Genomic DNA, 17,846 nt, shown 5'->3' with positions numbered 1-17,846 from the left:
CAGCAGTGGATAAGAGTTCCTTTCTCTCCACATCCCCGCCAACACTGCTTGTTCTCATTCTTTGTGATGTGTGCCAATCTTTGGGGTATGAGGTGGTACCTCATAGTTGTTTTGATTTGCATCTCCCTGATGATTAGTGATGTGGGGCATTTTTTCATGTGTCTTTTGGCCATATGTATTTCTTCTTTGTCAAAGTGTCTGTCCATTTTGTGATGGGATTAGATGCTTTATTCTTGTAAATTTCTGTCAGTGCCTTGTATATTTTGGAGATTAGCCCCTTGTCTGATGGGTATTAGGTGACTAGTTTTTCCCACTCGGGGGGGGGGGGCTCTTGTATCCTGGGCATTATTTCTTTTGAGGTGCAGAAGCTTCTCAGTTTAATATATTCCCATCTGTTAATCTCTGCTTTTACTTGCTTGGAGAGTGCAGTTTCCTCTTAGAAGATACCTTTAGTCTCAATGTCCTGGAGTGTTTTACCTACATGTTGTTCTATGTATCTTATGGTTTCGGGTCTGATTTCGAGGTCTTTCATCCATTTGGATTTAACCTTTGTACATGATGTTAGCTGGGGGTTTAAGTTCAATTTTTTGCAAGTGGCTAGCCAGTTGTGCCAACACCACTTGTTGAAGAGGCTTTCTTTGCTCTATTTAGGATTTCTTGCTCCTTTATCAAAAATTAGGTGATTGTATGTCTGGGGAACATTCTCTGAGTATTCAAGCCTATTCCACTGATCTGAGGGCCTGTCTTTATTCCAATACCATGCTGTTTTGATAACTATTGCTTTGTAGTAAAGTTTAAAGTTGGAGAAAGTAATTCCTCCCATATTCTTTTTCCCAATGATTGCTTTAGCTATTCGAGGGCGTGTATTGTTCCAAATGAATTTCAAAAGTGCCTGGTCCACTTCTTTGAAGAACATCATGGGTATCTTTAGAGGGAACGCATTAAATCTGTACAATGCTTTGGGGAGAATGGCCATTTTAATGATGTTAATTCTGCCAATCCATGAGCAGGGTATGTGCTTCCATTTCCGCGTGTCCTCTCTTATTTCTTGGAGCAGAGTTTTATAGTTTTCTTTGTATATGTCCTTCACATTTTCAGTCAAGTTGATTCCAAGATATTTGAGTTTGTGTGGCACTATTGTGAATGGGTTTTTTTTTAATGTCCATTTCTTCCTTAGTAATATTGGTGTATAGAAAGGCCATTGTTTTTTTGTGTGTGTGTGTGTTAATTTTGTAGCCTGCCACATTGCTATATGAGTCTATTGTTTCTAGAAGCTTTTTGGTAGAGACTTTAGGGTTTTCTAAGTAGAGTATCATGTCATCTGCAAACAGCGAGAGCTTGATTTCTTCCTTTCCTATCTGGATTCCCTTGATATCTTTTTCTTGCCTAATTGCTATAGCAAGTACTTCCAGTGCTATGTTGAATAGGAGTGGTGAGAGAGGACAGCCTTGTCTTGTGCCAGAATTTAGAGGAAAGGCTTTCTGTTTTTTTTCATTGAGGACAATATTTGCCTCTGGCTTGTGGTAGATGGTCTTAACTATATTGAGAAAGGTTACTTCCATTTCCATCTTGCTGAGAGTTTTGATCAAGAATGGGTTTTGGACCTTATCAAATGCTTTCTTTGCATTATTGATATGATCATGTGATTTCTCTTTTTCTTGTTGATATTGTGTATTATGTTCATAGATTTACGGATGTTAAAGCATCCTTGCATTTCTGGGATCAAACCTACTTTATCGTAGTGGATGATCTTCTTAATGAGGCATTGAATCCTATTTGCCAGGATTTTGTTAGGATCTTTGCATCTGTATTCATCAGCGATATTGGTCTGTAATTTTCTTTTTTGGTAGCATCTCTGTCTGGTTTAGATATCAATGTGATGTTGGCTTCTAAAAGCTATTTGGAAGTGTTCCTGTTTTTTTCAATTTCATGAAAGAGTCTTGCCAGGAAGTAGAAGTTCCTCTTGAAAGGTTTGAAAGAATTTATTAGTAAATCCATGTGGGCCTGGACTTTTGTTTTTGGACAGACATTTGATTACTGTCTTATTTTCCTCAATAGTGATGGGTGTGTTTAGATATGCTACATCCTCTTCATTCACCCATGAAAGATTATGAGTCCAAAAATGTATCCATTTTTCCAGGTTTTTATTTTTAGGGGCATAGAGTTTCTCAAAGTAGTTTCTGATTACCCTTTGGATCTCTACCATATCAGTAGTGATCTCCTTTTTCATTCCTAATACAAGTTATCACGTTTCTCTCTCTTTCTTTGTTTTCCCAGTGGTCTATCAATCTTGTTTATTTTTTCAAAGAACCAACTTCTACTTTTGTTGATCTTTTCTATTGTTTTTCAGGTTTCCACTTCATTGATTTCTGCTCTCAGCTTTGTTATTTCCTTCTGTCTCCCTATTTTGGGTCCTTTTGTTGAGTACTTTCTAATTCTATGAGCTGCATCATTAAGCTATTCAGGTATGCCCCTTCTTCTTTCCTGATGTGTGCTTGCAAAGTTATAAATTTTCCTCTCAGTACCGCTTTTGCTGTGTCCCATAAGTTCTGATAGTTTGTGTCTCCTTTGTTATTTGTTTCTAGGAAGGTTTTGATTTCCTCTTTGATTTCATCTCGGACCCACTGGTTATTCAGTATTAGGCTGTTAACTTCCAGGTATTAAAGTTTTTCTTCCGTGTCCCTTTGTAGTTCACATATAATTTCAGGGCCTTGTGGTTAGCAAAGGTAGCCTGCAAAATTTCTATCTTCTTGATATTATGGAGGTATGTTTTATGTGCTAGCATGTAGTCTATCCTGGAGAATGTCCCATGTACATTAGAGAAGAATGTGTATCCGGGCTTCTGGGGGTGGAGTGTTCTATATATATCTACTAGGCCTCTTTCTTGCATTTCTCTTTTCAGGTCTAGTATATTCTTGTTGGGTTTCAATCTGGTTGACCTGTCAAGTGTTGACAATGCCGTGTTGAGGTCTTCCACAATTATTGTGTTGTTATTGATTTTATTTTTTAGATTTGTCAACAATTTTATTAACTATTTTGCTGGCCCCTCATTCAGTGCATATATGTTTAGGAGACTGATTTCTTCCTGCTGTATGTATCCCTTGATTAATACAAAATGTCCATCTTTGTCCCTTACAACTTTCCTAAGTATAAAGTTTGCATCATCTGATATTAGTATGGCCACTCCAGCTTTTTTATGGGTGCTGTTTGCTTGGATGATTTTCCTCCAGCCTTTTATTTTGAGTCTATGTTTGTTCTGACTATTCAGGCACATTTCTTGTAGGCAGCAGAAGGTTAGATTGAGGTTTTTTGATCCATTAAGCCACTCTGTGTCTCTTAACTGGTGCATTTAATCCATTGACATTGAGAGAAATAATTGTCCTGGGAGTTAGTGCCATCTTTATGTTGAAGTTTCGTGGGTCTGTTGGTCAGTCTTGTCTTAAAGTAGGCTGTTCAGTTTTTCTTTTAAGAATGGTTTTGATTCTGTAAAGTTTCTGAGCTGTTGTTTGTTTGTGAAATCATGTATTGTTCCTTCAAACCTGAAAGTGAGTTTTTCTGGATGCAATATTCTAAGCGAAGCATTATTTCATTGAGTTTTGTCACTATGTCCCACCACTGCCTTCTGGCTTGAGTGTTTCCGGTGACAGGTCTGCAGTAAATCTCAAGGATGTTTCCTTGAATGTAATTTCTCTTTTTGACCTTGCTGCTTTCAGAATTCTGTATCTGTGGGATTCATCATTGTGACTAGGATGTATCTTGGGGTGTTTTTTCTGGGGTCTCTTTTAGTTGGTACTCTTTGGGCATGCAGGATTTGATCACATGTATTCATTAGCTCTGGTAGTTTCTCTTTAATGATGTTCTTGACCATTGATTCTTCCTGGAAATTTTCTTCCTGGGTCTCTGGGACTCCAATGATTCTTTTTTTTTTTTAGTTTTTGGGTCACACCCAGCAGTGCTCAGGGGTTATTCCTGGCTCCATGCTCAGAAATTGCTCCTGGCAGGCATGGGGGACCATATGGGACGCTGGGATTTGAGCTGATGACCTTCTGCATGAAAGGCAAACACCTTACCTCCATGCTATCTCTCCAGCCCCTTAAGTTGTTTTTGTTGAGCTTATCATAGACTTCTATTTTCATCTGTTCCCATTCTTTGAGTAATTTTTCCATTGTTTGATCATTTGCTTTAAGGCTTTTTTCCAATTTCTTCTGCTGTATGGAATTGTTATTCATCTCATCTTCCAGTGTACTATTTCTATCCTCAGCTGCTGTTAACCCGTGGGAAAGCTCAACCATGTTTTTCTTCAATTCATCTACTGAGTTTTTCAGACCTGTTATTTGACCTGAAATTTCAGTTTGGAGTTTTCTGATTTCTATCTTCATATTCTCTTGATTGTTATTAGTGTTCTCTTCTATACTTTCTTTGAGTTCTTTGAACATCTTCCATATTGTGACTCTAAACTTTTTATCTGAGAGACTGGCTAGTTGGTTGGTCATGTTGAAGTCATCAGAGTTGCCATCGTCATTCCCTATGTCTGGCGCTGGCCTGTGTTGTTTCCCCATTGTCACACTTGTATTATGGGCTTTTCTACATGTTGTGGTTGTTTTTATTGGCTAAATGATGTGCACAGCCAGGAAGCGATGCCGAGCAGCCGTACTCCTCGGGCTCCACCCTTTCTGGGCTTGTAAACTCACCTCCAGGGAAGGCTCCAGGGAAGGCGAGCGTCCTCAGATGAGCCACACACAGGATGAAATCAAGCCAAAAATGGATCACAGCACAGAAGACAGGCCGATAGGGGTGCTGGCATCTGAGTTCCAGCAAAGTTCAGTGACTTGCCCTTTCTGTGCATGTAAGCTCAACTCCAGAGAAGGCTCCAGGGAAGGCGAGCTGTCCGCAGATGAGCCACACACAGGATGAAATCAGGCCGAAAATGGAGCACAGCACAGAAGACAGGCAGATAGGGGTGCTGGCATCTGAGTTCCAGCAGAGTTCAGCGGCTTCCTCTTTCTGGGCGTGTAAGCTCAGCTCCAGGGAAGGCAAGCCGTCTGCAGATTGGCCACACAGAGGATGAAATCAGGCCGAAAAATGAGCACAGCACAGCCACTCTCTATTCTTGGACCTTAGGTCATTTCCAGATTCTGGCTATTGTAAATAGTGCTGAAATGAACATAGTACAGAGAGCACTTTTCTGCATTGGACTTTTGGACACCTGGCTATATATCAAAAATTGTTATTGCTGGGTTGTATGGGAGCTAAATTTCTAGTTTTTGAGGAACATTTATATTGTTTTTCAAAAAGGCTAAACCAGTTGCCACTCACATCATCTAACCTTATCAGAAAATGAAGACAAGAGAGGAACAGACACTTTTTCAAAAAAGAAACACAGATGACCAAAAGGCACATAAAAATACTCCACATTATCAAAACAACAAGGAAATAGCATCTTATACCACAAAGATTGGCACACAGCAAAAAGAAGCACAACCAGTGCTGGCTTAGATGGTGGGAGAAAGGGATTCAGATTTATTTTAAACAATTAGTGTAGATAAGATTTGAGACCATTTGGAGTAAACCTAATTGAAAGGAACCAACCATGACAATCTTGTCAACTTTTAAATGATGAAAAACATGTTCACAGGAAATTGTGTGCCACTTACAAAGATGAAGAACAGTTTTAATATTAATAGTTCTAACCATTGGAAATTAATATTAAAGATGTTATGCTGATTTCTACACAAAATATTTTCTAATGGTGCATGATTTGTCTGAAGTCCTATTACTTCATAACTGATTTATGCTTGATTTGTTCTTCCCATGGTACTAATATGCATATTTTCAAACCTCCTGATTAATTTTGACTATATAATTTTAAAATACAAATTTTCTTTGTTTTGGAGGTTGGGGCATTCCTAGCAGTGTTCAGGAAACCATGGAGTACCAGCAATCACATCCGAGCTTCTGTTTTCCAAGCATATCACTTGGTCCTAAAATTAATTTTGATTGCTTTGACTTACCAGAAAAAAAAACACAAGGTAATCTGCAATATTATTCTGTGTATATAAAACTTCTCCCAGTAAATGAAAAATAAATTCAAGACATAAATCATCTGATAATTTCCTTTCGAGCACTGTTCCATTGAGAGTGTATACTATTGATTTTATTTATTTATTTATTTATTTTTGTTTGGGGGGGCCACACCCATTTGATGCTCAGGGGTAACTCCTGGCTAAGCGCTCAGAAATTGCCCCTGGCTTGGGGGGACCATATGGGACGCTGGGGGATCGAACCGCTGTCCTTCCTTGGCTAGCACTTGCAAGGCAGACACCTCACCTGCCCCACTATTGATTTTATTTTATTTATTTTTACTAACCTATTTAAGCACTATGGTTACAAGCATGTTTTTCTTTGGGTTTCTGTTATAGAGTGTACACCCACATTCACCAGTGTAACTTTCCCACCACTAATGTTCCCCATTTCCCTCTAGTCCCACTCCCTGCCTATCTTAAGTATAGGTATTCCATTTTTTTCTCTTACTATCATTGTAAAGGTAGTTGTCAGTGCAGTTCTTTCTCTAACTGTGCTTACCACTCTTTGCTTCATATCCTTAGTGGTCCTTCCAGCCCTAATCTTTATTGTCTCTGGGTATTATTACCATATTGTCTTTTATTTTTCTTACATCCCACAGATGAGTGAGACTATGTCTATTTATCTCCTTCTGGCTTATTTTACTTAGCATAATAGTCTCAATGTGCATTCATGTATAGGAAAATTTCATGACTTCATTTTTGCTAATAGCTTCCTAATATTCCACTGTGTAGATGTACCACAGTTTCCTTAGCCACTCATCTGTTTTCAGGTACATGTGTTGTTTCCAGATTCTGGCTACTGTAAATAGTGCTGCAATGAACATAGAAGTACAGAGAGCATTTTTTTATTATGGTTTTGGTTTCCTCAGGTATACACCTACAAGTGGTATTCCTAGGTCATATGGTAGCCCAATTTTCATTTTTTTATTGGCCACACCCAATGACGCTCAGAGGTTACTTCTGGCTGTGCACTCAGATATAGCTCCTGACTTGGGGGACCATATGGGATGCCAGGGATCGAACCAAGGTCCGTCCTGGATCAGCCGTGTGAAAGGCAAACACCCTACCACTGCACTATAGCTCCATCCCTCAATTTCCAGGTTTTTGAAGAATATCCATAGTGTTTCCAGAAAGGTTGGACTAGATGGCATTCCCACCAACAGTAAATGAGAGTTCCTTTGCTGGTTTCTCATTAGGCACGTATATGTTTAGGAGTGTTATTTTTTCCTGTTGTACATAATTCTTTATCATTAAGAAATGTTCAGTTCTGGGGGCCGGGAAGGTAGCTCTAGAGGTAAGGTGTCTGCCTTGCAAGCGCTAGCGTAGGACAGACCGCGGTTCCATCCCCCGGCGTCCCATATGCTCCCCCCAAGCCAGGGGCGATTTCTGAGCGCATAGCCAGGAGTAATCCCTGAGCGTCAAATGGGTGTGCCCCCCCCCAAAAAAAAAACAAAACAAAAAACAAAAAAAGAAATGTTCAGTTCTGGGCCCGGAGAGATAGCACAGCGGTGTTTGCCTTGCAAACAGCCGATCCAGGACCTAAGGTGGTTGGTTCGAATCCATCCCGGTGTCCCATATGGTCCCCCGTGCCTGCCAGGAGCTATTTCTGGGCAGACAGCCAGGAGTAACCCCTGAGCACCGCCGGGTGTGACCCAAAAACCAAAAAAAAAAAAAAAAAGAAATGTTCAGTTCTGTCCCTTATAACCTTTGTAAGTCTAAAGTCTGTAGTCATATAAATATGGCCACCCTAGACTTTTAGGGGAGTGGTTTGCTTGAATAATTGCTCTCCAACATTTGACTTTGAGGCTATGTTTGTTCTGACTATTCAGATGTGTTTCTTGTAAGCAGCAAATGTTGATTTCATATTTTTGATCCGTTTTGCCACACTTTGTCTCTAATCTAATACATGTAGTCCATGGACATTGAGAGAAATAAATGTCATGAGATTTAGTGTAATCTTTTTGTTTGAGTTTGTCTGTTGGTCTGCCTTTCTACTTTTCAGTTCTTCTTTTGAGACATGTTTTGAGTCTGTAAAATTTCTGAGCTGTTGTTTATTCATGATGCTGTGTATCCTTCCTTCAAACCTAAATTTAAGTCTGACTGGGTGAATTACTCTTGGAAAAGCATTCATTTTGTTGATTTTTTTTGTTTTTGTTTGTTTTGTTTTGTTTTTTGTTTTTTTTGGGGGGGCCACACCCATTTGATGCTCAGGGGTTACTCCTGGCTAAGTACTCAGAAATTGCCCCTGGCTTGGGGGGACCATATGGGACGCCAGGGGATCGAACCGCTGTCCTTCCTTGGCTAGCACTTGCAAGGAAGACACCTTACCTCTAGCGCCACCTCGCCAGCCCCTCATTTTGTTGAATTTTGTCACTACATCCCACCACTGCCTTCAGGCCTTGAAGATTGCTTGTGACAAATCTGCTGTAAATCTTAAGGATGTTCCTTTGTATGTAATTTTCTTTTTTGATCTTTCTGCCTTCAGTATTCTATACCTGTCTGTTGTAGTCTATCCCTGTCTGTTGTATTGTCTGGTTGGGTTTATTAACTAAAGGATATGTGTTGGCTGTAAAGTGGGAAATGAGGAATTGCCATGCCTCAGGTCAGCCTTCTTGTTGATTCCCTTTAGGGCTTCAGTGGTGTGCACTGAGTGCTTGCAGTCTCCAGGAGCCTGGGGATACTTTCCATGCTGCTGGTCAGTTTTGCTGGTTCTGTTCAGGGCCTTGAAGCTGGTGCCAAGTGTGTACTATTGATTTTAGACCAAAATTGTAGAATTCTTTATTGCTAAAATAAGAGTTATTAAGAATAATAAATAGGAGCCAAAGTGGTGGCACAAGCGGTAGGGTGTTTGCCTTGCACATGCTAACCTAAGATGGATGGTGGTTTGATCTCCTGGCGTCCTATATGGTCCCCCAAACCTGGAGCAATTTCTGAGCACATAGCCAGGAGTAGCCCCTCAGTGTCATTAGGTGTGGCCCAAAAACAAAAAAAAGAATGAAGAAAATATTTGATGTATTAAATTTGCAGAATTATATTTTAATATATATCCTCTAAAATAATCAATATGTTATTAAAATGAATTCCTTTTATTGTGATATAATTGATATATAACTATATTTATCCTAGATGTATAACAAAATAGGTTGATATTACATATTACAAAGGAGTTGCTATCATAATCAGTTTAACATAGCTACCATACTAACTATAATTTTTATAATGATGAAAAATTATGAGATCTACCCATTAAGCAATTTTTAAATATATAGTACAATATTATTACTACAGTTACCATGTTGCATAGTATAGGAGGTACAATTCTAGTCAGGGATGTGTATCAGTAGTAATGTCATGCCTAGCATTTATATATATTTTTTTCTTTTTTTGCCCACCCATCCACCCTTTATATTTATATATAATCTGACTTATTTCAGTTATTAAAACTTTCTATCTACATAGTCGCAAAATTTTATTCTTTATTTAACATTAGACTGGATTTTCAACCTATGGTATGTGTCCAATTTTATGACAAAAATACATGATTTTGTTATTGCTTTCTACCTTTTCAGCTATCAGGACTCCACTGATAGCATCTGACACCAGTAAGGACAGGTATGTGTCTTAAGAGGGTGACAAGCTTACTCCTGAGCATTAGCTCTAAAATACCTGCATTATGTTGGAATCACTGATCCAGAACCTAGTCTTCAGTTTACAGACCCAGGTACATGATGACCTTTGTACATGCTGAGAATGAATCTCAAATGGAATGACACATACTAAGCACATTCACAGATAGCTGAAGTTTAAGTCTGCAGCTCATTTATCTTCAGCATGAATTCCAGTTGATGAGACCAGTAGATAGTGTGTGGACTTGCAGGGGTATGAGTATATTAATTTGTTAGAGTATAAATAAAGTAAAGTCAATTCAATTTTCTTAGAGTTTAATGTTATTCAATACTGATGCTTTGATATATACATCTTGTATGGGGCCAAAATATTCCAAATATGTGTCTCCTCTGAGCTCAGCTCTTAGAAACTCTATTCAACCCCCAATTTTTTTTAATATAATTTTTATTTTGATCATAGTGGCTTACATATTGTTGACAATATTTTAGGTACATATTTACATAAAATCAGGGGGGCTTCCCATCCCCAAATTGTCCTCCCTAACCCTCCGTTTTTGTCCTACCTCCCATTTCCTCTTCCCTCCCCCTCAAGGCGGCTAGAATATATGGTCCCCTCTGTATCTAACCTACTACTTAGTAGTCTTGCATCAGTTTGGTCTTGCTGCCTCCCTTATTTCCCCCTGTAAGTGGGGGCAGGGCTAGCTAGTTCAAGTTACGTGGTTCCCAGTTTTTACCTTCAAAATTTTAAATAGGAGTCATGCACAAAAGCATAGGGAGGCCCACTCCAGTGATTCTAAATCTATTGCCATAGGCCTTGCAATTTGGTGCTCAGGAGTTGCCATTGCTATACCTAGTGGTGGCCAAGGGAATTTGGGGGGCAGTAATGTAATGCCAGCAATGGAAGTCAGCCTACACCACAATACCACTTGAGTCCTGACAATCAATTTTTAATCCACTATTTGTTAACTCAGTGGTGCATATTATTTTATTCATTTTTTTCATTTAGTTTTTTACTCTTGCATTATGAGTTACTCAAGTTCCCAATTCTCTTCTACATTCATTTTCTCAAGCTCCTATTTGAGGACATGTAGCTTCTATACATTTTCAGTATCAATCACAATCACTCTATGGTGTTTATTCCTTCCTTTTACAAAGATAAATATTACCTCCATACAATGTGATCATTTTATATCAACACCAGGATTCTCTGATATGCTAACCATATTAGTATTCCCTGCAGCTTTTCCTGAGCAGAAAATATGGCATTGTTGTATTTACACTTTTGCTTCAGGGTAATAGCTGTGAAAGGGATAAACAGAGCTAGAAGACAATAAAAATTAGGATCATATGTGAAATAGACTATTTTTCAAAGTCGTTATAAAATCCACTTTCACCTTCTATTTTCCTGCTCTTGACCTCTTTCTGGTTGTAAACTGAATACTGAACTCTGGAGAGTTCTAAGGTGGATTTCATTCGTCCTGCAAATGACACAAGTGACTAGGTAGGCACATCAGTGAGGACTCAGAGTCCCTAAGGCAGATGTTCTAAGTGAATTTAGACTATTTTACCCAAGCTTGAACAATACAGACTATTTTATGTGTGAGTTCATTTTGTGGTGTTAGTGAAATTCAGGCCTGGAGGCAAGAGATAGCCCATAAAGTCCAGTTTTTGCACTACAAATTAATCATCAGAAGAAATATGTGAATGTTCCTAAGTTCAGGAAATGCACACTTAAAATATCCCCCATCGGGCTGCTTTTATAGTGTTTTTAAAACCCTTCCTTGTAAATATTCATTGACTGTTGAACATTCTTTCTTCAGTGCTATTTATACTGTGCAAATGCCTAAACAAGCTCAAGCACGTGTTTGGATTCTAGTCACTGTGGTTGGTGGAAGTATGGAACCTCTACACTCCAGCAGTGTCAGCCATTACCACAGCCCATGCAAAAGCTTCCTATTCTCTGTGATCATCTTCAAAACCTTTGAAAATCATCTATAACCACTTTTGGGGAATGGACAATGCAAAAATTCTTTCAGAAAATTGAGGAATTCTTCCTATAATGAAAAAGAAGCACAAGAACTAAATTTTAGAAAAATAAATGTCTAGTGCAGAGCTGGAACTTTTCCACCTACCACCCTTTTTCATGTGAGATAAGCAACACGAGCAAGCACTATCAGAAATATCTTGATTCGTGTGTGTAATTCTAAATTAATTTGTGGTGTTTTCATGATCCAAATCTTTCACAGTCTCCACACTCAGTTGTGAAGAATTTAGAATCTAGAGACAAGAGTGTACGGACCATCTCAAACTAATTTATGGGGCTCTGCAGAGGGCTACTTGGCAAAAAAAAAAAACCTTTAAAGGGTGATCAAGGAGAGGATTGTGACTGCTGGCACTACATCCCTGACTATGGGCACATTATGAGTTCAAGTTCAGCAAATATAGCTTAGCTAGCACAGCAAATGAAGCCATCAGCCCTGATCAGTGTCTGAGTGTGAGTACCACTGGCAAATGCCCTGTTTTTCATAATCACAACAAAAGGAAGGGGAACAAAATTTGAAGATGAAAATTAAAAATTAAAATTATTCATAGCAATAGCTAGTATTTGTGATAGCTAATTTGTACATGAATGCATTAATATATCTGATAAATAAATGTAAACTATTATATAATAATACTAGTGATTTTTGATATTTTTATAATCTCAAGAGTGAAAAAAAGTAAAAAAAAAAAGTTCTTGCCCTCAAGTCTGAGATTTTAGCTTATTGTAAGAGAAAGAGGAATGAGGTTGTCATATAGTGCAGAAAATTATTAGATAGATGATTGCATTTTTGTTTTCTATGTTTGCCTTTCCCATTATGATAAAAAGCATTATCTTAAAATAATTTAAACATATATTTTAGAGTAAATACAAATTTTTAACTAAAATTTAAAAATTATTTGTACTGCCAGGTAGATAAGTATGTTGCTCTGAAGACAACATAAATGAGTGGGAAAATTTTGCACATGATTGGAAGCAGTTGCTTTTTGGTATGTCCTTTTTTATTTTTGTTTTTGGGTCACACTCAGCAGCGACAGCACTCAGGGGTTCTCTTGGCTCTGTGAAATTACTCCTGGTAGGATCAGGGTACCATACGGTATGCCAGGGATTGCACCCTGGTCATCCTCATGCAAGGCAAACATCTTACATGCTGTGTTATCACTCCAATCCCCTGGCATCTCCTTTAAATAAATAAAACAGAAGAGAGGAAACATTGACAAAGCTAAATTCTTGCCTATGTGTTATGTTTTTCTTACTCTGTAATCTTATAAAAATAAGTCTGTTCATTCTGAGTATTTTATCAAAGGAAATGTTTATTCAGTAGAATACTTAATTATTTGTCTAATATAGTCAGTCATTTAGAAAGAATTTGTCAAATAATAGGTTTTTGGATTTTGGTTTTTGTTTTGGGATTTCCAAGACAGTTTTCCAGTTATCTGGAAGCCCCTCTCAGCATTCCTTGGCCAACCAGACCAGAGGTTTAATGTAGTCCAGAAATTATCTGTCTACCCTGGAGATGCTCAGCATCACCCAGGGCTTCACTCAGTGATGCTCAATGGACCATATGGTGCCAAGGATTGAACCAGGGTCAGCTGCATGAAAAGCGTGCTCCTTAAGCACTGTACTATATATATATATAGCCCAGATATTTATTCTCTAATTATTGAACAAATGAGAGAAGCCTCATTATCCTTGGCTCAAATGAAAGTGTTAAGAAAGTGGGAGATGAGACAAGGGAACTTGATTCCTCTTGGAGGAAGAATAAAATAAATGCAAAGAGAGATATTATAATAACATTTTGTTCACTACTAAATACAGCATCCTATGTCAGAACTTTATTTGTAGTCAGTAGCAGCTGATAACCAGCTGAAATAGCATACCAAATCCTAGCTTTATTCAATTTCATTAATCGGGCCTCAGTTTTCTGCTCTGATACTGATTATTCCTGAACAAGATCAGTGAATCTTTTTTATGATTTATTATATAACCTTTGCCATATTTCACCTAGGATTGATGTTGGTTTCCTCAAAGTGAAAACATGAGTAAGATTCCATAGAAATGTAAGGATGAATCATGATAATACTTTAATAGTTTTATTATAGAGAACAAAATTATCTAAATGTTAGCTTCATTTATTTTTGCCATCCAACTATGTCATCTTAGTTTTGTTATCTTTCTATTTATGTTTGTCTATTCAGTTCTAGGTCTGCTGTAATAAAGTGATCTATTCAACAGCTTAGAACAACATAATTTGTCTCATACTGGAGACTAGAACATTAAAATTGGGGTTGATGAGCCATACTCCCTCTAAAACCTATAAGGGAAGGATATTTTCTTTTTTTTTTTTTTTTTTTTTTTGGTTTTTGGGCCACACCCTGTGACGCTCAGGGGTTACTCCTGGCTATGCGCTCAGAAGTTGCTCCTGGCTTCTTGGGGGACCATATGGGACGCCGGGGGATCGAACCGCGGTCCGTCCTAGGCTAGCGCAGGCAAGGGAGGCACCTTACCTCCAGCGCCACCGCCCGGCCCCCAGGGAAGGATATTTTCATTTCTTTCTTCTAGGAGACCCAGATATACTTTGGACTTTCTTCATATTCTTCCAATATATGTGACTTTCTTCTTGTTTCTTCATATTTGTTCGAAATTCCCTTTTGATACAGACAGTTGTATTATTTTGGGACATATTCTAATGACTGTACCTTACCTTAATTATCTCAATAGAAATCTTATTTTCTAATAAGTAACTTTCTGAAGAACTGTGTTAGAACTTCAGCATACTTTTAGAGGAAGAGTCACAATTCACCTTAAAATGACGTTGTTCGGTATCTTTCTGTTCAGTTCAGTAAATTCTTCCACCCTAATTGTGAATCCTCATAATTTGGCATCAGAGTTGCAGTAGTTCTTTCACTATCTACATTGAGAAAAAGACTACAAGCATATATTACTTCAAAATAAATTAAAAGGTCTGGGATATATCAGGTTTACCATGTCTTCCAATTTTTTGAGGGGGCATAACCTGGGGATACTCGGGCATTATTCCTGACTCTGAGCTCAGAAATCATTCCTGCAGGTTTTGGGATTGTATGGGATTCCAGGGATCAAATCCATGTCAGCCAGGAACAAAGCTAATGCCCTACCTGCTGTTATTGTTCCTACACTAGTATGTCTACCAATTCTTAAAGGTCATGATTATAATTTCTCTCTCTCTCATCTAAACTGTAACTTAGTCTCAATGATGTTCTGTACATATGAAATTCCCAGTAACTGGTAATATGATTCCCATATACATTATTTTATGTTAATTATTTTTATGTTTAATTATTTTAGTGGTTACATGAATAAAAATCAAGATTTATAATACTATTAATGGGATCAATAGATACTTTGTTAGTTTTTGATTTAAAAAAATTAAAAAATAATACCAATGAATCTTTTTATGTTTTTAATTGCTTTTGTAATAGCTACTCAAATTTATGAACATGTCTTTATTTTTTGGATAAGGGTAAAACAGAATGCTGTGTGTGAAATTCAGGAATTCATACATGAGTATAAAGTCTACCAAAGAACATTTTTTCCTTAACAAGTACCCAACTTATCAAAATAAGATGCAAACTGTAATGGTTTATAGTTTGCATTATGTTCTCTAATTATACTACCTAGAACTCATGTGAAAATCATAAACCATAATTCAGGGTATGGGGAAATAAAAATTTAAATTCTGTCACTGAATCATAACTTAATGTCAACTTTTCTATAAGTTTGCTTAGGTTTCCAGTGGGAGTTCTTTAGAAAGTTTAAGAAAGGATATCGAAATCTATGTCAGCTCTGGCATGTAAAACTTTTAAGTATCTCTTAACCACAAACTATATACTGTAGATTCAGAATCATCAAGATGCATTTCCTAATCATTTTCCTCACATAAAAATGACTGCTGTGGGTAACTACTGACTCTTTCTCTTTCAGCTTCCTCCATCCTTAAAAGAGAGAAACGTCTGAGGACAAAAAATGTGCATTTCAGTTGCGTCACTGTGTATTACTTCACCAGGAGACAAGGCTTCACGAGTGTGCCCAGCCAAGGGGGCAGCACCCTGGGCATGTCCAGCCGACACAATAGTGTGCGCCAGTACACGCTGGGTGAATTCGCTCGGGAGCAGGAGAGACTCCATCGGGAGATGTTGCGAGAACACCTCCGGGAAGAAAAACTGAACTCTTTAAAACTAAAGGTAAAAGCAAAAACCAACATTCAGAACTCACTTCTTTCAAAACCTTATGTTCTTGATGTTTGGGGAGGCATAGATCTCAGTACCTGAGATTGGACTTTAGGTTCCTACACACAAAGTATATCTAGTTCTCCAAAATGAGTTATTGTTTTATATTTATATTCACTCAGATAATTTACAAAACAGACTGCCTATTGTTACTTTTATTTTTGGACCATAGAGGTGGTCAAGGCTTTGTTTTCAAAAATTAACTCATACTTGGTCATATATGCACAAGGAAATCTCTCTACCCACCCAGCCCCATGACCTTCTTTTTGTTAATAATGTAGTCTTTTCACTAAAAGCAGTATAAAAACTTTAACCTGGTACCTATATTCATTTGGCTAATACTGGTTGTGTATTGATAGGTGGTTACTTTGTGCTTGAATTAATGCTAACAATATTCAAAATTAGATATGGCTCATTGTCTTTTGGAACTTACCCATTAAACAGGGAATAAGAGTTTAAATCTTGTAAAAATAATAGCTTACTAAGGAATACAGAGAAAAGTAGCAAGAGACAATGGAAATATATATCTGTAATTTTTTTTCTAACTGCACTCATCACTCTGTGGTGAGTTTCATGTCATGAGCTGGACCTTCCAGCCCTCCTATCTTTTGTCTCTGAGAATTATTGCAAAAATGTCTTTTATTTTTCTTAAAACCCATAAATGAGTGAGACTATTCTGCATCTATCTCTCTCCCTCTGACTTATTTCACTCAGCATAATAGATTCCATATACATCCGTGTATAGGAAAATTTCATGACTTCATCTCTTCTGATGGCTGTATAATATTTCATTGTATATATGTACCACAGTTTCTTTAGCCATTCATCTATGGAGGGGCATCTAGGTTGTTTCCAGAGTCTGGCTATTGTAAACAGCGCTGCAATGAATATAGGTGTGAGGAAGGAATTTTTGTATTTTACTTTTGTGTTCCTAGGGTATATTCCTAGGAGTGGTATAGCTGGATCGTATGGGAGCTCAATTTCCAGCTGTTGGAGGAATCTCCGTATTGCTTTCCATAAAGGTTGTACTAGACGGCATTCTCACCAGCAGTGGATAAGAGTTCCTTTCTCTCCACATCCCCGCAAGCACTGCATGTTCTCCTTCTTTGCGATGTGCGCCAATCTCTGTGGTGGCTCTCTGTAAATTGATGCACCTGACGCGGATCAGACATATTCCACCAAGACAGTGACATTGACCTAGCTCATGTGTGGTCCTCAGTTTGATTCCTTATACTGCAAAACAAATAAAAAAAAGCATAAAAGAAATTTACTTGAAATATGAATGAATGAATGAATGAATGAATAATATGGAGAAGATTGACAATAATGGTTCAAACAGCAGAAATATCAGAGCTGCCTTGTGAATGGAGGAAGCATAGCTAACTCACAAACTGGTGTGGGCAGAGCAGAGACTAGAGTGAAGATACATGAAGTGGATGGTGCTTTGAATATGACATGATGATTTTTTTTCCCTCATTTTTCTAAGGTCTTTGGATGTTATTCAACAATTTTCAGCATGAAATGGGCTGATAGGATATTATGATCTGACTCATGCTATTCCATGAAAATAGTTTTGTGACAGAACCAACTATGCTGGAGTGGGGTGATCTATGGTAGATATAGTCAGGCAGTTAAGAAATAATTATAATAGCCCCAAGAGTGAGCCAGTTGTAGGTGAGATTAGGGGAGATAATTAAAGATGAACAAAGGGAGAAGTTTAGGAAGTAGGATCAACTGTTCTTCTTTATGGATTAGTTTCTGAGTTTAAAAATGAAATGAATTGTAAGTGATTTTATTTTTCTCTATGACAAGGCTAAGACAAGAAATC

General features: G+C 37.8%; 1 protein-coding gene across 1 annotated transcript in view; it reads left to right on the top strand.

Annotated features, from left to right (window-relative positions):
• CSRNP3 (cysteine and serine rich nuclear protein 3) overlaps nt 1-17,846 on the top strand; it is a 123,902-nt gene that overhangs the window by 85,614 nt on the left and 20,442 nt on the right. The window contains exon 3 of the mRNA XM_049773423.1: nt 15,714-15,973. Coding sequence (XP_049629380.1) covers nt 15,714-15,973 — 260 coding nt within the window. The remainder of the gene's footprint in view (nt 1-15,713; nt 15,974-17,846) is intronic.

The sequence above is a fragment of the Suncus etruscus genome, chromosome 5 (genome assembly GCF_024139225.1).
Source record: "Suncus etruscus isolate mSunEtr1 chromosome 5, mSunEtr1.pri.cur, whole genome shotgun sequence".
In the NCBI taxonomy this organism is placed as follows: Eukaryota; Metazoa; Chordata; class Mammalia; order Eulipotyphla; family Soricidae; genus Suncus; species Suncus etruscus.
The sequence above is the reverse complement of the archived record's forward strand: the minus strand, read 5'-3'. Positions and strand labels throughout refer to the sequence as shown.